General features: G+C 48.7%; 1 protein-coding gene across 3 annotated transcripts in view; it reads left to right on the top strand.

Moving 5' to 3' along the window:
- PDZRN3 (PDZ domain containing ring finger 3) overlaps window positions 1-20,957 on the top strand; it is a 592,520-nt gene that overhangs the window by 545,055 nt on the left and 26,508 nt on the right. For all 3 annotated transcript variants that reach the window (XM_085624239.1, XM_085624238.1, XM_085624240.1), the window contains one exon: window positions 7,761-7,848. In XM_085624239.1, coding sequence (XP_085480365.1) covers window positions 7,761-7,848 — 88 coding nt within the window. The remainder of the gene's footprint in view (window positions 1-7,760; window positions 7,849-20,957) is intronic.

The following is a 20,957-nucleotide window of genomic DNA, read 5'->3' as shown; positions in this document are numbered from 1 at the left end:
GAGAGGGTCCTCACTGATGGTCCAGTGGCTGGAGAAGCTGAGAGGGTCCTCACTGATGGTCCATAGGGAGAAGCTGAGAGGATCTTCACTGATGGTCCCTAGGGAGAAGCTGAGAGGGTCCTCACTGATGGTCCAGTGGCTGGAGAAGCTGAGAGGGTCCTCACTGATGGTCCAGTGGCTGGAGAAGCTGAGAGGGTCCTCACTGATGGTCCAGTGTCTGGAGAAGCTGAGAGGGTCCTCACTGATGGTCCACAGGGAGAAGCTGAGAGGGTCCTCACTGATGGTCCAGTGGCTGGAGAAGCTGAGAGGGTCCTCACTGATGGCCCAGTGGCTGCAGAAGCTGAGAGGGTCCTCACTGATGGTCCAGTGGCTGCAGAAGCTGAGAGGGTCCTCACTGATGGTCCAGTGGCTGGAGAAGCTGAGAGGGTCCTCACTGATGGTCCCTAGGGAGAAGCTGAGAGGGTCCTCACTGATGGTCCAGTGGCTGCAGAAGCTGAGAGGGTCCTCACTGATGGTCCAGTGGCTGCAGAAGCTGAGAGGGTCCTCACTGATGGTCCAGTGGCTGGAGAAGCTGAGAGGGTCCTCACTGATGGTCCATAGGGAGAAGCTGAGGGGATCCTCACTGATGGTCCAGTGGCAGGTGAAGCTGAGAGGGTCCTCACTGATGGTCCAGTGGCTGGAGAAGCTGAGAGGGTCCTCACTGATGGTCCCTAGGGAGAAGCTGAGAGGGTCATCACTGATGGTCCATAGGGAGAAGGGTCCTCACTGATGGTCCATAGGGAGAAGCTGAGGGGATCCTCACTGATGGTCCAGTGGCAGGTGAAGCTGAGAGGGTCCTCACTGATGGTCCAGTCGCTGGAGAAGCTGAGAGGGTCCTCACTGATGGTCCAGTGGCTGGAGAAGCTGAGAGGGTCCTCACTGATGGCCCATAGGGAGAAGCTGAGATGGTCCTCACTGATGGTCTATAGGGAGAAGCTGAGAGGGTCCTCACTGATGGTCCATAGGGAGAAGGGTCCTCACTGATGGTCCATAGGGAGAAGCTGAGAGGGTCCTCAGTGATGGTCCAGTGGCTGAAGAAGCTGAGAGGGTCCCCAATGCTGGTCCATAGGGAGAAGCTGAGAGGGTCCTCACTAATGGTCAAGTGGCTGGAGAAGCTGAGAGGGTCCTCACTGATGGTCCCTAGGGAGAAGCTGAGAGGGTCCTCACTGATGGTCCATAGGGAGAAGCTGAGAGGGTCCTCACTGATGGTCCAGTGGCTGGAGAAGCTGAGAGGATCCTCACTGATGGTCCATAGGGAGAAGCTGAGAGGGTCCTCACTGATGGTCCATAGGGAGAAGCTGAGAGGGTCCTCACTGATGGTCCAGTGGCTGGAGAAGCTGGGATGGTCCTCACTGATGGTCCAGTGGCTGGAGAAGCTGAGAGGGTCCTCACTGATGGTCCAGTGGCTGGAGAAGCTGAGAGGGTCCTCACTGATGGTCCATAGGGAGAAGCTGAGAGGATCTTCACTGATGGTCCCTAGGGAGAAGCTGAGAGGGTCCTCACTGATGGTCCAGTGGCTGGAGAAGCTGAGAGGGTCCTCACTGATGGTCCAGTGGCTGGAGAAGCTGAGAGGGTCCTCACTGATGGTCCAGTGTCTGGAGAAGCTGAGAGGGTCCTCACTGATGGTCCACAGGGAGAAGCTGAGAGGGTCCTCACTGATGGTCCAGTGGCTGGAGAAGCTGAGAGGGTCCTCACTGATGGCCCAGTGGCTGCAGAAGCTGAGAGGGTCCTCACTGATGGTCCAGTGGCTGCAGAAGCTGAGAGGGTCCTCACTGATGGTCCAGTGGCTGGAGAAGCTGAGAGGGTCCTCACTGATGGTCCCTAGGGAGAAGCTGAGAGGGTCCTCACTGATGGTCCAGTGGCTGCAGAAGCTGAGAGGGTCCTCACTGATGGTCCAGTGGCTGGAGAAGCTGAGAGGGTCCTCACTGATGGTCCATAGGGAGAAGCTGAGGGGATCCTCACTGATGGTCCAGTGGCAGGTGAAGCTGAGGGGGTCCTCACTGATGGTCCAGTGGCTGGAGAAGCTGAGAGGGTCCTCACTGATGGTCCCTAGGGAGAAGCTGAGAGGGTCCTCACTGATGGTCCATAGGGAGAAGGGTCCTCACTGATGGTCCATAGGGAGAAGCTGAAGGGATCCTCACTGATGGTCCAGTGGCAGGTGAAGCTGAGAGGGTCCTCACTGATGGTCCAGTCGCTGGAGAAGCTGAGAGGGTCCTCACTGATGGTCCAGTGGCTGGAGAAGCTGAGAGGGTCCTCACTGATGGCCCATAGGGAGAAGCTGAGATGGTCCTCACTGATGGTCTATAGGGAGAAGCTGAGAGGGTCCTCACTGATGGTCCATAGGGAGAAGGGTCCTCACTGATGGTCCATAGGGAGAAGCTGAGAGGGTCCTCAGTGATGGTCCAGTAGCTGAAGAAGCTGAGAGGGTCCCCACTGCTGGTCCATAGGGAGAAGCTGAGAGGGTCCTCACTGATGGTCCAGTGGCTGGAGAAGCTGAGAGGGTCCTCACTGATGGCCCATAGGGAGAAGCTGAGATGGTCCTCACTGATGGTCGATAGGGAGAAGGGTCCTCACTGATGGCCCATAGGGAGAAGGGTCCTCACTGATGGTCCAGTGGCTGGAGAAGCTGAGAGGGTCCTCACTGATGGTCCCTAGGGAGCTCCTCCTTGAAGGAGGGGTCTTTAGTTTCTTTCAAGAATAGCTCTGAGCTCCTTTTCAAAAATATGTGCCCGCTTCAGCCGTCATTGTGGAGTGCGTAAAACAGGACTCCAGTAATACTGCTTCAGATAGTACCTGACGCAGTTCACAGACTTACGGCCGGAGATCTCACCAGCCTCTCTTATCTCATCTGTACGGAGCCGTGTGCCACAGGGACGGAAGTCTCTGCCCAGTAAGTAAAGGATTGAGTAAATGTGAAAGAGACGAAGGAAAGTGGTGGGGAAATGAGAAATAATTACAACTAAATGAGTGTTATTAAAGGAAGTTCAAGGAGAGTTTTGTGGAAGATGACACTACTACAAACCCCCCCACAGAAGAGTAAGATCATTCCACTACACAAAATACAGTTCTGGTTCGACTACAGCCGGAGCAGTGGCAAGACAGGCTTCAACCTACCCCAGCCCAGCTCAGGAGTACGTTAAGCACCACACACGGCCAACCAATGCAACACACTCCCCAATAATGTACTGAAGGGAGGCTCGAACACCAACACGCCACAGAAAACAATACAGAATTTTTTTTATTTATTTATGTCATTTTGTACATCATCACTGAAAGTACTAAAGGTTAAAGTGAAGTTATGTTTACCGTTGCTTATAAGACCAGAACATACGTTTAAAAAAAACCTCTGAAATTTGCTGGAAAAAAACACAATTAAAGTGCAAGTACAGCTACAAATGATAAAATGTTTCATAAACAAAGTTCCTTTAGCGGTTAGTATGTTGTATCTTTGTCTGTATACAGTCTACGTTTAATAATATTCGCTTAACATGATTTTGCTTTTCATTTTACATTAAATTATTTTCTTTTGTTTTTAATCATCAGAATTAAACTTTATCAAATGTGCATACATCTTTGTGTGGCAAAATCTATGGTCCAAAGATGAAGATCACCAAAGGAAGTTGAAAGTTACTAAGAGTCACTTTCCACTCGTCATAGAAGCCTCCACCACTCTCGTCAGAGGGGGTGGAAACTCTTCAATCTACACCTAGGTGTAAATCTGCAGTCAGAAATGGTGGACAGCAAAAAGTAGAGCGTTAGCCTTATGTGTAAGATTAGATCTACATGTGAGCACATCTACACCACATGTGCAACTCTACCTCTGTCGATCGGGCCCTAGGTGTTGATATCTTGACTTTAGTGCAGATTAAAAAGTCGAGAATTTAATTACTGGCCTCGGGCGACCAGCATTCCTGAAGTGTCAGCTCATGTCAGCCCTCCTGACCGCTGTCGGCTCACTACGCGGGCTGCCAATCTCACTGTTTCCATGACGTTACATCTGGGGTATCACGGTGTCATTATTAACAGATGATTCATTTTGGAGTAATTAATATTGGTTCCCTACTTTTTACATTTTTATTTTTCAAACATGTTCAGATTATTTTTTTTAAGTTTTCCAGTGCAAATATTTTTTTCAGATTATTATAGTATTTTATTTTGTGATATAAGTTTCCACATCTTTTAAAGAATTAATGTGAAACCCCCGAACATATTTTTTTAATCTTTTTGTCTCGATGTTTTTTATAGCCTTAACCTTAATACTTATTGTTTTCTGATGTGTTTGTCCTGTGTTGTTTTCCAGGTTTTTGTCCCAATATTGTGTTTTTATTGATTATGGCGTGTAAACCAAAGAAAGAGACCTGTTGTCCCGGAATATACTCAATTTCCTTGCTATAGCATCATGGGCCAGGAGTTAGTTGTTAGCAATGAGACAGACCCACTCCAGATTCCCCTGTACGTCAGTACTGTCGTTATGTACCATGTCCCTAAAGTTTGTCTAGGTTATTGACTCTCCAGGTGGGAATCTATGACTGCGGCAATCGCTGGAAGATGGATGATAAATGTGTGTGAAAACTGCCCAGGACCTGCATCTAGTTCTGTCCTTGCGGCTTCCCGGCCCGTGACGGCGCACACATCTCTAGTGTTGTGGCTCTTGAAAGGACCGTGCCAGTGATATCTACAATATGGTATTCTGATGAGTCATGCTCATCCAAGCTATGTAATAACGCAAATCAAACAATGTCTTCCTTGCACCTTGATTCCCCTTTGCAATTCTTGGTTTGTATAAATGTGATGTGTCTGGGGTTTGAGCTCCCAGACTGTGGTGCATCGTTTCAACTCTGTTGTACCACTGCGAGAGTTCGACTAGGGTGTGTGAAGATATGTACACAGACCATGGCACGGAGGGGCGAGATCAGGAATAGACAGCCATGTCCATAAAGGCGGCAGGTGATGTTTCCACACCTATTGCTGCATACGGAGGACAGGAAAAAATACAGATGATCCAAGAGCACTCAAGCAACACCAAGCCCGCTTCATCTCTGATGCCCACGTCTTCCCAGAGAATCCTGCAGTGGTCAGCCTTCACAGCCTGTCTCTTGCCATCTCGATGACATACTCAACAGCCCCCAAGCCACTCCTTATGAAGACCATGTCTTACCCTCATCCTTCATCAGAGCTCTCGCTAGGGACACTCTCTCACCCCTGCTCACCATTGTCAATATCTCCCTCACTCAAGGTATCTCGATAAGCTCTCAAGACAGGCCGGAGCCTCCAACTCCTAAACAAACATACACCTCGCCAGCGAGCGGCCATCACTCACCTACCATTCAACAGCAAGATCACTGAAAAGGCAGTCTATGTTCAACTGCACGACCACATCAATGCTAACCATCTCCGGCACGACTGCCAGTCTGGATTCAGATCACGCTGCAGCACGGAGACCGCCACCGGGCACTTCACAGAGTGCGCCCTCTTGACAACAGATAATGATGACCCTCTGCCTCCACATATCGCTGGACCTCTCAGTTGTCCTAGGCATAGTTAAGCATCCCACCCTCATATGAACTCGGTATTGCTGACAGGAATTCACTGACATCATCCTTCACTAGTTCTGCTTCTACCTTTTTAACCTACCCCTGATTGTGCATATGGGCGCCTCCGGGTCTCAGAAGATCCAGACCACCTGCAGAGTACTCCAGGGTTTTATACTGTCCCTTGTCATCTTCAACTTCTACATGGAGCCTGCGGTTCTCTACCCACAGAAAACAGCATCATCAGTGCTTAATTTGTGCCGGTGTCTGCCAGTGCTTAGCACCGGGACTTATGTCTGACAATCAACCACATGGTGGTGTTGTCTGTGAATTATTGCGCACAGGACACCAGACTAATGGGTAAAACGTCAGTATACATTTAAGTTTAAATAACAATATCTTGTTCATGCCATCTTTACAGTTTTGTGTGACAGAGTAATCCAGGCTGACGCACTGGTTCGCGGGTGGTGGTAGTAGGTAATGGGGCCCTGGCATTTGGCAGCAGGAGTCCGTGAAAGTCCCTCCCCTCAGTCACCCTTCACCAAATCACCACTGTCTACTCCCTGAACTCTGGGCCACTGTTGGAACTTTAGCGTCTCGAATCCAAATTCACTTTTCTCCCATTCTCTAAAATGCCATACACTCAGGACACGCGTGGGGGTACACGCGGGTGGACGGTGTCCACCCACTATTTTCACAGGGTGAACGCTGTCCACCCTGCCAAGAATTTGGGCCCCACTGAATAAAGTGCTGAATTCATCCGGGTGTAATTTCCAAACACCGGGACACTTCCAGCAGCGCCTGCACTTTGTCTGCTTTCCATCTGCAAGAAGAAACAACGTGCAGGCGGGGAGGGGAGGGGGCTCTCTTAGTTCTGACTCCTGCAGGCCCCATAATAAAGCCCGAATTTGAGGGGTCATCAGGCCTTCTTTGGTTCCAGTCTCTTGGCTGAGAGCAGTCAGGAGCCTCACAGCTGATGCAATTGAAAGAGGCTCACACCTTGTTAGCACTTCACACATACTTAAGAGAGGCAGCTTTATACTTTGTTCACTCCCTGTTTAGGAGATGTGCATGCACTGTAGGAATGTCAGATGTGTTGGTCTTTCCCAGGATTTACACACAGCAAATTGCATTTATATAAAGCTTACACCCCCTAAGGAGGCGTTGAAATAATTTAAGTGCCACTGTTTTTTCTTGTATAGCCCTACTCATTCTAATGCAGGGTGTCGGAGCGCTTTACATCAACACATGCATATTACATGTACAATCAAATATATGGTTGTAAATGAATGTACAGGATGTGTTACATAAAACTGGGGGATTGCAGGGTGTAGAAGTCACATATCATCTTCCACAGCTCACTGTGCTATTATCCTCGCAATGCGCTCAAACGGACACACAATAGACCTGCTGAACATATGTGAGGGCTTTAGATCCGATGTCACTTCTTGTGATGCCACTTCCCGTAAAGTTGTGGCTCGTGATGCCACTTTCTATGATGTCAATTCCTGTGATGCCATGTGTGATGTCATGTGCCGTAATGTTGTGTGCTGTGCTGTCATGCGCCGTAATGTCATGCGCCATGATGTTGTGCGCCAGGATATTGTGCGCCGTGATGTCGCGCACAGTGATGTCACTTGCATACTGCCTAACTAGGTTAGCCCCCCCTTCTTTTTTTGGGACTTGTGACCTGCATATACTGTGTTTAAAGGGTTTGCTAGACTTGCTTTGCATTCTACAGTGCGATGCTGTAGGGTCTGCATGACGTTATCAGTGAACCACAGCCCCTTCTCTTTAAGACCCCCTCCCCCCTTCCCCCCCAAGCTCTGACACCCTCTCCTTCGAGGCATTAACAATCCAACCTAGCTCTGCAGTACGCGCTCTTACCACGTGCACCTATTCTGGGGGAGGGATCGTGCCATGCGCTTTTGATATGTTTGCATATTTGATTGGCGTAGGAGCCTGGTGTGTAATACTGACTCTGTCCCAGCTCTACTGGCCTGTCCTAGCACCAGCTTGGGAAGCAGTGTCTTACTCCCACTTAAGCCCAGCGAGCCCTTTCCAGAGGCTGAAGGCTCCGCCGGCGTCAGCACCGAGGGGTACCAGGGGATCTGGGTTTAAAGCTTCACGCTGCGTTGTAATTGACGATTAATATCAAAACCATGACCAGCGCCTTTCTCATCCTTCTAGGCACCCGTCGGCGCACGCCTTCTATGACCCCGCGGACTTCCTGGGGGTGCTTCCGCCTGACATGGACCGCGACGAGCTGGAGTTAGAGGTGAGGACGGATCCGACCCGAAACCCTCATTATTATGTGGAAGAGAATCTCTGGGGTTGGAAAACCCTACAGTGGTCTGTGTCTGACTCGCCCCCTCGTATTAAATGTGAATTATGGAACGTGCAGGTAACGCTCTAACGCACCATATACTCTTAAGGGAGGAGACTAGACTGATGTGCACGGGGAACTGGGCACTTTAAGGAAACATTAATCCAATGATGTGCAACCTACGTTGATTTCCCTCATGGCGCTCTGCACTTGGATTTTAAAGTGCCCACCGAGTGTAGCACCTCCTGCCACACCACAGGCTTTGTGAAAATATACTACATTGCACAGATGTTATGTCAAATCGTTTATAAAATGACAGTTCATTAAAAGGCCCTTTAAGGCGAGAGTGCAAGTGAAGGAAGCGGTGGGCGAATATTGCTTGTGGGGTCTAAAGAAAATGAAGATTTGTTGTGAAGATTTTGTGAAGCAAGGCTGGAGGTTGGTGACGTGCGAGCGTGGCCTTCTGACCTGACGTGTGCCTGGTTCTGGTTGAGGGATGTAGCGCAGTGGGTTAATACACCAGCTCCAGAGATCTGTGCGGAAGGTTCCAGACTCACATTGAGAAGTGTCTTTGAGGTCGGCTCAGCCCCTCATCCTTCTGAAGTCAGTAAAACGAATTTCTTGTCACTAATAGAAGATCTATAAAATAATGTCTGAATGATCTTGAAAATGCAAAGGGAGCTGTATTCACTAATACCTGTAGATGTTATAGCTCTGCTGAGGCAAAATGCCCATGAACATTGCATACATCATGCTTTACACCAGGAGTCTCCAACCTTTTCTGTGGTGAGAGCTACTTCTGATCAGTGAAAATCCTCGTGCGCTACTGAAGGCCAAGCCACTCGTGCATTGTTACCAGACGCGCCCACGCCCGGCTCCCTTGACTTTAAGCCTAATGTCCATAGAACCAGATGCTACGGTTTGAACAAAATACTTTCACTAGGGGCTGGCATGTGTGTCAGTGAGAGCGTGGTCTTTTGGGATGTATGAACATGTGTGCGTAAGAATGGGATACATGCGTACGGGCGACTTACAGGCTGTGTCGCACATACTTGTGGCACAGGACATACATTTCGCCATGTGCGACACTGTTACATGTTGAACAGCTTTGGGAACAATTTTAAGTGCGGAAAAATGTTCTTCAAAAATGGTCAGGATATGGAACATTTTCTGAACTTTAAATATCTCAAACTTAAAACAATGGCTGTATTTTTCACTTATAAAAATGGCACTTTGTTTATTTTGATTCCATAAAAGTCATCACTTAAATTTCCTCCCATTTCCAAGTGTCACATTTACAAACGCCAAGCATTTCGCTCACAGTGGCTTGTAGACACCGCACCACATTTATAACAGAAAATGCATTTGTTTAAATGGGAAGTGAGTTAACATGCTTCATAAAACATTAAGACATATTTGGCTTAATTGAAAGTAGAGAAACAAATTAATACTTAATGTTTCATTTGAAAAAAATGACTATTTTTCAGTTATAAATATGGCAGAGTGCTGCTTGTAAATGCCACAATTTGAAATAGAAGGAAATTAAGATGGAGCGTTACTCATTAAGGTAACTTTCCCTTTTTATTTGCTTCTATTTAAAAGCGTTCAGAAGCGTCACGTTGTTCTCGGCTCCAATATTGAGTCAGCCGGGACTTTTATTGAAGAATGAAATACCTCGGTGCTTCAGTCCTTCACCCCAGTGCCCCAGCCTGGGTCATACCTCTGACTGAGCGCTGCCCATCGTCAGTCTCTGCTGTCTGCATCCTGGTGTCAATAATGTAAAGTAAACACAGCCGCAGTTAACATTAAAAGAAAGATGTAACCCTGCACCTATTTAAAAATGAACCCAAGGCTGCGCTGCTCGGAAGGAGTGCGGGAGCCGCTGGCAGCTCCGGTCCCTGGTCCGAGACGCCTACTTTAGTCTACGACACCCCGGAACAGTCCAGCGCTCATTAAAGCTGCCACCCTGCAGGACTTTAAAGACAGGATGGGTGGAACCACTGAAGTCATCTTGGCCACCCGGGCCACGCTGCCAGTGTTCTGATCTTTGTTATTCTTGTGTTCATTTCGTCACACCGACAGGGAAGAATCATATGTATTAATAATGTTAAGCACAAGCTATCATGCCCCATCCAGCCAGAAGGGCATCTTGAGTCCTTTGGCAGGTGGCCTACCAATGCACTTGGGATGTATCACTGAGAAAAACAACAAACATTGACTAAGCCAACAGGTCTTTCATTTAGGACCTACTGGCTTTGTCAATGGTTGTTAGCCATGCTGCACAACATCACTAATGCTCTGCAGCATGGTTAAAGAATGTGAGAGAAAATCCTTTGATGCGGCCAAAAAAGAAAAAAAAACGGCATCATTTTGTAGACGTGTGCATGCGAGAGGTGCATGGCTACACAATGACACGGGCACTTTCTTCTTTTTACTTACCGATCCCAGTTAGATCAGTAACTACAATGGAAAAAAACACAAAAGCATTGTTTAGTTTAAAGTGGGTGGTGGGAAGCAACACTGTGGACCGGTGGGGTGAGGGGTTGGTGGAAGCTACAATGGGGCAAGGAAGGGGGTAGAAGCAACATGCAGGTGTGAGGGGCAGACGACATGGAGAGTGTGGGCAGGAGGAAGCAAAGCGGAGCGCTGGGGGAGCAGACCGATGAAAGAGAGCAACTTGGAGATGGCAGGAAGAAGCACATGAGTGAGAAAGCAACGTGTAGAGTGAGGGCTAAGAACACAGCTGAGAGAGCGGAACACTGGGGGCGGCGGAAGAAGTGAGATAAGTACATGAGGGAGACAACAGCTGGAAAACACATGCACTCTTGTGGAGGGTTTAAACACAAAAAAAGTAACATCTGAAAAGTGAGCAGTGGAAGTATACATGTCATGAGTCCATGCTCCAGGGGAGGGACAAACAGATGCAGAGGAAAGAAAGTCTATGGGAGCTAACGAATAAGAACCAAGCAAAGAGAGTGACAGTGAAGCTGACCAACAGTAAAGAGTAGTTGGGCTTTACGCCATCTGTGGGCTGAAAAGACATCTCACAGCAGACAGTGCTTGCGCAGTCTACTGGGTGAGATTTAAACATGTAGTGGGTGGAACGCCTGCATAAACCTGAACCACTGGTAATGAGTCTGGTCACTTCGATTGGTAACACCTTGCAAGATCAATAGAGTTTGTGCGCTATAAATATACAGATTGTGTGTTTGATCCTGTCAGCATGTCTATAGTCTTATTGTCTTTGATTGTGCCTTCACTGTTAACCTCCCTGCCATGGTAGGATGGGCGTACGATAGGCCAGGCGAGCACAGGCGTGAGGTCAGCGTTCCAAGAAACACCCAAACCATTGACTCTCTTAACTTGCCCCTTCCAAGATAGAGCAGGGGGCAGGTTACAGCCAGAAGAAGATTCCAGAAATGATCTCTGATGTCATCAGTGTGAGTAAACACACAGTGTATGTGCAAGCATGACACCGTACCCCTGGGGTACCCTCTTGGAGCTTGCCACTCTGAGCTCCAAAAGACCCAGGTTGATCCTCAGCTCCCTTCAGCTGTACCCGCCCTTTGACCTTCAGCTCCTGGCAGTCACACATCACACACACTTCAAACATGTCACAGGAGTGTGGCCCCAGGGCCCTTTGGAGCAGTACTATCCAGACGTCTCTACTCTGTGCGTCCGACTGTCAGAAAGAGTCTGACTGGAGAAATGTCAAGCAGTCAACATTCCTGCAAGTCAGCTTCAGGTTTAAAGGGGGGCCTCAGCCAGGACCCTGTCTTCTAAATGCATTGCTTGACAAGCAGGGGCATAGCTTCCATTGGTGCAGCAGGTGCAGTGACACCGGGGCCCACTGAACCCTGATTATTGCTATATTTATTATTTGAACAGCAGCTGTTTTCACATGTTCTTCCTTGCACCAGGGCTCACAACACTGGGCATGCGCCTGGTGACAGGGAGACGACAGTACCCATTTCACTCCACCCACTTATAGGTCACAGGGGTCAATGTGGAGTCCCTGGGATCTCAGAAGTGGCGAAGGCCTTCACTGGCCAATGAAAACACAGCATCTGCCAGCGATGGTGACGACAGAGCAGTGCAGATAGTTTCACTTTCACCTTTGACTGGTGCTCGTGAGCCTTGCACCTCCGTACTCAGGGGATTGACTTCACAACTCTCAGACAGAGCGGCAACAGTCACGCCAGACAGGCAGAAGGGTACAAAGGGGTTATCTGTGGTGGTTATACGATGACCTCTTGGCAAATAAGAAGCAAGCAAATGAAACTGACAAACAGCCAGCCAATGATGAGGATGGGCGGGCTCTAAGCCCTCTGTAAGACAATAATATATCTCACAATAGACAGCCTATGCGATGTCTTGTAGGCGAGACCTAAACGGGGGTGGGGTTAGGTCTTTGTTGATGATCCTTGCGTTTCTTGAGAAACAAGCACTGCTATATGCATTCCATCTATACACCACTGTGTAAAGTAATGGAAAGGGAAGGCCGAGTGGTATTGTTTTGAGTAAACAAGCCTCATCTCTCATACGCCCAACTATTTGCGTCCCCATAAGTTAGATTGTTTCCTGTTTTCCTTGTGCTTGCACCCCCTGCCCAGCTCTCCCTCGCGGGAGAGTCTGATCAGGCCAAAGTTTCTCAAACTATGGACGTTGCAGAAGTCCAGTCAGTTGTTATGTTAAAGTTCATTTTTAAATCACTGGTAAAAAACCTGTATGTTGTTGTATGAGAGAGAAAAACCTCTCCGACTACCTCCCCAAGTAGACCTTGAGTAGCGATGGTGCCAAGACAGAGCCCAGAGAAACGCCCCATTTAATGCTGCCACTTTCTTTTATTTTCTAGTTCTTTTGCTTGTGTTTTGGGTACTTCACCTGTCACCCCCACACATGTCTTAAAGTTCATGGGTTGGTGTATGTGCTCAGCAGCTCACTTTGGCACCCTGGGATATAAATCGCAGTGAAGTTAGCCAATGGCTGAAGTGGGCGGGGCCGCGGCCCCCCGCTGTATGTCGTAGTGGAAGGAAGAAATGTGTTAGCGACACATTAACGGGTGGATGAAGAGGGGTGGCTGAAAACCCCTATAATTAAGCGTATTTTACTCATATTTTAGTCAAATTAAAAGGTCTTGGCAAATGCCAGACCTAAAACGAGGGTGGAATGTCTATTTTTTGTGAGACAATTTGAGAAAAAATTATTACAAAAACCTTTTCTTGCAGAACGTTTTTCTCCCAAAAGGCCAGGCTGTGCGAAGTCGCGAACTTCGCCTCTTCACCTGGCTGCGGATTCACCAACTCTTCACAACACGGCCAGTGGAATTTCAGTTCCACCCACCCCTCGTGTCAGGCATCAGGTTTCGCTTTCCACCCTACCTTGAAATTAATCTGCATTAGTCGATTCTTGCAAAGTTTGAGGCCTTTTGGACATGTCAAATATTTGGACTCTCCCTAGCAGAGGTCTTCCTTAATTCCTTGGATTCTTAGTTGCTAAGTGCGAGGAAAGTGGTTTATTATATGGTGTGGTTGTGTGTCTTCACTGTGTAATAAACTCACTCACCCGTTTTGGGTCCAGACAGGTTTGTCAGAAAAGTCTTAGCTCATCCCAGGGTAGCTGTGGCTCTAAGCAGTCAGGTTTCGTCAAAGAAACACGAGTAAAGTATTAAAAATACCAAAACACTGAATAAGAAGAAAATGCAACACAATATAAAGATCGCACCAATAGTTGAACAAAAAGGTTGTCTCTTTTTCTTTATATAGACACCTCAGTGTCAAAAACCCACCACAGGGTCCCGAGATATGAATTTTTAAAATAAAGTATAAATCACATGTTTTCATTGTGTGCAATAAATCATTGTAATGAACCGCAATACCTGTAAACTTCGTAAACTTTTGTAAAGTTGTAAACAAGCACTTTGTCACTCTAGAGTCAACTAACTCCAGCAGGGAGCTAGTAACAGGGATCAATACAGTCCAGTTACACAGTTACCTCACAGTCGAAGCTATCTCCGGCCCAGTCCCAGGCTCTAGGGGTGAACCACCGTAGACTTTATTGGCGTGGTCCTGATGCAAGGGATACAGGATGCTGAAGATGCCCAAGGATGCTATGCTAGTGACCGGGGTCTTCCTGCCGCACCCTTTGGTCCAAAAAGTCTCCGGTTACAGCTAAACCAGTGGTTCCCGTAACTGGTTGTAACTTCCTTGCTGAGCAACCAAGCTTCACCCGATGACTTCCCAGGACCAGCAGACTCGGTCTCCTAGGCTGCACTTCGATTGTCAGTGGCTATCAAGTGTTCTTGGCTACCAACTCACCAAGGCAGGCTTCTCTAGTATTTGTGGCCATGGAGCTGTAACAGGAAGTCAGCCGACTAACTCTCGACGTGTGGTAGAGATAGTGATCTCAAGGGAGGTGGGGTGTTCAGCAATGCTGCTGAGTCACCATATTGAGTGCTGAGTGCTGAGTGCATCTTCTTCTACATATGTGCGCCACCTTCTGTAGGCCTGTGAGCCTGCGTCTGTGTTTCCTCTTCTGCAAGGAGTTCCTACCCAGTCTTTTCATGCCTACACCGGCTTTGACCGGGCGCCAGACTTGAACTTGTAGCACCGCTGCCGGCGTAATGCGGCGGCGACTGATGAGGCCGTGCACCTTTCAACACGTTTCTCCACATTTCACATTCCCACTCACCATTTCTGCAACTGGCAGCACTACATTCCATGGTGCTTTGAAGAGGATTTATGGTCACTGCAGGTTTCACCAAGTCACCTTGTTTTGAAAGAGAGCAGGTGCACGCGGCAAAAAGTGGCACCTTTTGTGGTAAATCAGCATTTTAATGGACCTATAATTCCTCAGCCGTGGACGTCAGAGAGCCTGGGGAGACACAGGGACAAACTCATTTGCTGCCTCTTAGTGAACAGGTGTGTACAGAGACAATCTCTCACTGCACCAGTGTGTGTACAGAGACAAACTCTCAGTTTGCAGGTGTGTGTACAGAGACAACCTCTCAGTGCACCGGTGTGTGTACAGAGACAACCTCACAGTGTACAGGTGTGTGTACAGAGACAAGCTCTCAGTGCACCAGTGTGTGTACAGAGACAACCTCTCACTGCACCAGTGTGTGTACAGAGACAACCTCTCACTGCACCAGTGTGTGTACAGAGACAACCTCTCACTGCACCGGTGTGGTCACAGGGACAACATCTCACTGCACCGGTGTGTGTACAGAGACAAGCTCTCACTGCACCAGTGTGTGTACAGAGACAACCTCTCACTGCACCGGTGTGTGTACAGAGACAAGCTCTCACTGCACCAGTGTGTGTACAGAGACAAGCTCTCAGTTTGCAGGTGTGTGTACAGAGACAACCTCTCAGTGCACCGGTGTGTGTACAGAGACAACCTCACAGTGTACAGGTGTGTGTACAGAGACAAGCTCTCAGTGCACCAGTGTGTGTACAGAGACAACCTCTCACTACACCAGTGTGTGTACAGAGACAACCTCTCACTGCACCGGTGTGGTCACAGGGACAACATCTCACTGCACCAGTGTGTGTACAGAGACAAGCTCTCACTGCACCAGTGTGTGTACAGAGACAACCTCTCACTGCACCGGTGTGTGTACAGAGACAAGCTCTCACTGCACCAGTGTGTGTACAGAGACAACCTCTCACTGCACCGGTGTGTGTACAGAGACAACCTCTCAGTGCACCGGTGTGTGTACAGAGACAAGCTCTCAGTGCACCGGTGTGTGTACAGAGACAAGCTCTCACTGCACCAGTGTGTGTACAGAGACAACCTCTCACTGCACCGGTGTGTGTACAGAGACAAGCTCTCACTGCACCAGTGTGTGTACAGAGACAACCTCTCACTGCACCGGTGTGTGTACAGAGACAAGCTCTCACTGCACCGGTGTGTGTACAGAGAGAACCTCTCCCTGCACCGGTGTGTGTACAGAGACAACCTCTCACTGCACCGGTGTGTGTACAGAGACAAGCTCTCACTGCCCCGGTGTGTGTACAGAGACAACCTCTCACTGCACAGGTGTGTGTACAGAGACAAGCTCTCAGTGCACCGGTGTGTGTACAGTGACAACCTCTCACTGCACCGGTGTGTGTACAGAGACAAGCTCTCACTGCACCAGTGAGTGTACAGAGACAAGCTCTCACTGCACCGGTGTGTGTACAGAGACAAGCTCTCACTGCACCGGTGTGTGTACAGAGACAAGCTCTCACTGCACCGGTGTGGTCACAGGGACAACACCAGTGAGTGTACAGAGACACGCTCTCAGTTTGCAGGTGTGTGTACAGAGACAACCTCACAGTGTACAGGTGTGTGTACAGAGACAACCTCACATTGTACAGGTGTGTGTACAGAGACAACCTCACAGTGTACAGGTGTGTGTACAGAGACAACCTCTCAGTGTACAGGTGTGTGTACAGAGAGAACCTCACAGTGTACAGGTGAGTGTACAGAGACAACCTCACAGTGTACAGGTGTGTTTACAGAGACAACCTCTCAGTGTACAGGTGTGTGTACAGAGACAACCTCACAGTGTACAGGTGTGTTTACAGAGACAACCTCACAGTGTAGAGGTGTGTGTACAGAGACAACCTCACAGTGTACAGGTGTGTGTACAGAGACAACCTCACAGTGTACAGGTGTGTGTACAGAGACAACCTCACAGTGTACAGGTGTGTGTACAGACACAACTTCTCAGTGGATCAGTGTGTGTTCACAGAAACAACCTCTCAGAGTACAGGGGTGTGACAGTGACAACCTCTCAGTGGATCAGTGTGTGTTCACAGAGATAGCCTCTCAGTGTACAGGTGTGTGTACAAAGACAACCTCTTAGTTTACTGGTGTGTGTACAGAAACACGTAAATGTGCGCATGGAGTATGGGCATTCGATTTAAGAGCACAGGCAGGCATCAAAGTAGGCGGACACTGTGGAGAAGTCCCTAAGTGCTTCTCTAAGGTCTGTAGTTAAAACTGTGTGCCCCACCTCCTAGCATCTTGCCTTCTACCCTTCCCACCATCCTGCCTTCCCACACTCCTGCCTTCCATCCTTCCCACCGTCCTGCCTTCCACCCTTCCCACCATCCTGCCTTCCACCCTTCCCACACTCCTGCCTTCCATCCTTCCCACCGTCCTGCCTTCCACCCTTCCCACCATCCTGCCTTCCACCCTTCCCACCTTCCTGCCTTCCATCCTTCCCACCGTCCTTCCCACCATCCTGCCTTCCACCCTTCCCACCGTCCTGCCTTCCACCCTTCCCACCATCCTGCCTTCCACCCTTCCCACCATCCTGCCTTCCCACAATCCTGCCTTCCATCCTTCCCACCATCCTGCCTTCCCACCATCCTGCCTTCCCACCGTGCTGCCTTCCCACCATCCTGCCTTCCCACCATCCTGCCTTCCCACCATCCTGCCTTCCCACCGTCCTGCCTTCCATCCTTCCCACCATCCTGCCTTCCCACCATCCTGCCTTCCCACCATCCTGCCTTCCCACCGTGCTGCCTTCCCACCATCCTGCCTTCCCACCGTCCTGCCTTCCCACCGTCCTGCCTTCCATCCTTCCCACCGTCCTGCCTTCCCACCGTCCCACCATCCTGCCTTCCCACCATCCTGCCTTCCCACCATCCTGCCTTCCCACCATCCTGCCTTCCCACCATCCTGCCTTCCCACCATCCTGCCTTCCCACCGTGCTGCCTTCCCACCATCCTGCCTTCCCACCGTCCTGCCTTCCCACCGTCCTGCCTTCCATCCTTCCCACCGTCCTGCCTTCCCACCGTCCCACCATCCTGCCTTCCCACCATCCTGCCTTCCCACCATCCTGCCTTCCCACCGTGCTGCCTTCCCACCATCCTGCCTTCCCACTATCCTGCCTTCCCACCATCCTGCCTTCCCACCATCCTGCCTTCCCACCGTCCTGCCTTCCATCCTTCCCACCATCCTGCCTTCCCACCATCTTGCCTTCCCACCATCCTGCCTTCCCACCGTGCTGCCTTCCCACCATCCTGCCTTCCCACCATCCTGCCTTCCCACCATCCTGCCTTCCATCCTTCCCACCGTCCTGCCTTCCCACCATCCTGCCTTCCATCCTTCCCACAGTCCTGCCTTCCCACCGTCCTGCCTTCTATCCTTCCCACCATCCTGCCTTCCCACCATCCTGTCATCCATCTTTCTGCCTTCCCACAATCGGCCAAATCAGTCAACAGCCTCCTGTGTTTCAGGTACAATACACCCAGTGAACTCTACATTTATCATACAGGATTGACAACGTTCTAACGATTAATAAAAATAATTGAATACGTATAAACTTCATAAAATTTCACAATAGTATATGTGAAGGTGGATGTGAGTACTAACGAGAGGCATGTGGTGGTAAGCATTATAGAAATGTTGCAATATGATACAACACATTGTACTCATGCAAAGGCATTCAGTAGATTAAACCAAGCGGCGGGTGAAAGGGCTGGTCAAACTATGGAGGTCATTACGATGGTGGATGTACTTCAGTCCATCTGTCCGCCATCGTATCATATGTGGGACCGCCCGCCTGCAAGGCGGCGGTCCCACTGGGCAAATTACGATGCGACCGCCACCGTGGCACTTGCTTTGCCCATGTTTTGCACTGCAGCGGGTGCGGTGCTCAGCACCTGCCACAAGACAAAACAGACACCCCACACATATCCCTGCACTACGTGGCAGGCACCATGCGGTGCCTATTACATGGTGTAGGGATATGTAGGGGGGCACCATAGGTGCTCCCCAGGGCCTATGTCCCTGCCCCAGGGGCTTAGGGGGGCCTGCTACGTGCCCCCAAAACTGTTTCCGCCTGTCGTTTTGCTGCGGTTTGAACGCCGCAGAACAACCGACAGAAAAGGATATTGTAATCCTTACGGCGTTGCCTGACAGGCATTCTGGGACTGCAGGGAGGTCCGACAGGTGGTCTGATAACAACTACCTGTTGGGACCGTGGCAGTCGGAGTTTCCAACTGCCACCCGTCCAAATGCCATTATAATATTGTGGACGGAGATCCCCGTTCCGATGGCAGAGAGACTGCCACCAACAGCCAAGACACAGAAAAGCCAGTCTTGCTTCTCTGTCAGATTTCTTTTGAGTGTTTAAAGGTCAGACTTTGACCACACTATGATATCTTACCCAAGCATGCTACGTGGATAGGAAGATTCAGAGAAATTATATTTTCCAAAATAAAATTACTTTTTGCAAAAACTTTACACTATTTCCATACACTGCTGATCATGTCAATTGTCTCTTGGTGGCAGACAGAGGAATGTAATTGGTCACTAGGTCATCAAACATAGTTTGTGCGCACTGCCGATTACACCTGAACGGTAGTATGACCCGATATTGAGAACAAGAATATTGTGACACCAGAATATTGTGTTAAAATATCATCTACAAAAACTGAAGTATTGGGTTAAAATATTGTGGAACAGAATATCATCAAGAAATGCTAAGTATATTAAAATATTCATATATATACATATATATATATCAACAACACTCAGCGTCGTACTTCGCCGATCCTCCTCCAAAGCGACGCCGGTGCCAGCAGCGGTGACGGCAACCGCGTTAATTATTTTCAAAAAATAGTTATATTTCCGGAACTCCGAAAAGATAACAGCGACACTCCAAAGGATAGCACGATTATACTTTATTGTGCCCACAACAACTCATTTTGGCGATGCGTTTTTCTGGTTTGGTGACCTGTGCCCAACTTCCCGTAAAAATACTTCCCACCGTGCAAGCAGCTGCATGGGTTTGTCAGTAGCTATATGAGTGTCTATATAGGTTATTGATTGCTTGCCTGGGAGACTGAGTGTGTGTGTGTGGGTGCGTGGGAGGTGTGTGACTCTGTGCATAGATGTGTGAGTGGTTGATTCACTAGGTGTATTGGTTCAACAGTGCATGTGGAAACACCTGTATGGGTGCGTGAGTGTGTGTATCGGTGTGTTGGTGAGTGAATGGATGTCTCAGTTGTACATTTCCAAGTAACTACATATGTAAAAGGCAGTGTATGTGAGAGTTGAAATATATAAAGGAGTCTATATGATAGTTGGTGATTTTGAGACTGGTTGTATAGATGAGTGTGTACTTGTATCACTGATTATATAATAGAGTAAGTATGGATTAGTATCTGTATGAATAAGTGAGGTTTTGTGTGTATAATTGTTTGGGTGAGTAAATGGGACTGTGATAGATTCTTTGCATGCCTAAGTAGGTGTGTGAGTAACTGCATAGATGAGTGGTGGTGTGTGATTGTCTGTATAGGTGTATGAGTGCATAGGACAGTGTTGTATTTATGAGTGACTGCATGTATGAGTGATTGTATGGATGAATGAGTAGACGTGTGTGTAGACCTAGCAATCAGTGAGTGTGTTTGTAGTAACTGGTATTGGCGTGTTAACGATTTTGAAAACGGTTGTCTGTAATTTACAGTGGGTGTATTAACAGTTATATTAGAGTGTGAGGAGATGCATCAATTTTTCACGTGGATGGTGTCATCAGTGATGTCATCATTGATGTTACTGACCATGTCATGAATGATGTAATAGGTGACGTCATGAGCAGTGCATTGCGGGTGCGCGAGTTATAGTTAGCTGAAGTACCTATAACGGTGGAATTTCTCTGGTTTTGTACGAGTGAAACGTTCAGCTAACTATAACGTCCCTGAAACCTATGGTTTTTTTCAGTGAATATATACATATATATTCTCAGCTACCAAAATGCGGAGCACTCTTGGGTCGTTTTCAATAATCATTTATTAGAGCAAATGCATTTCGGACTCTTAGTCTTCCTCGGTGCTCAATGATTTAGCACCAAACACATCGCATGTTTACATGTAATCCCAGATGATTTCTTTGGAGAAACACTTCATCATGGCCAGTGACGAAGGACTAATCACATTGTCGGTGTCATACCAGTCCTTCTGGCTGCCATGACAGCATTTCCTTTACAGCCTCTGATAAATACCACATTAGTTCTCCGTCTTGTATAGACTTTCAATGGCTGCATTTCCTCTTTTATGGAAAAT

Source organism: Triturus cristatus, chromosome 9 (assembly GCF_964204655.1).
Source record: "Triturus cristatus chromosome 9, aTriCri1.1, whole genome shotgun sequence".
Classification (NCBI taxonomy): domain Eukaryota; kingdom Metazoa; phylum Chordata; class Amphibia; order Caudata; family Salamandridae; genus Triturus; species Triturus cristatus.
The sequence above is the reverse complement of the archived record's forward strand: the minus strand, read 5'-3'. Positions and strand labels throughout refer to the sequence as shown.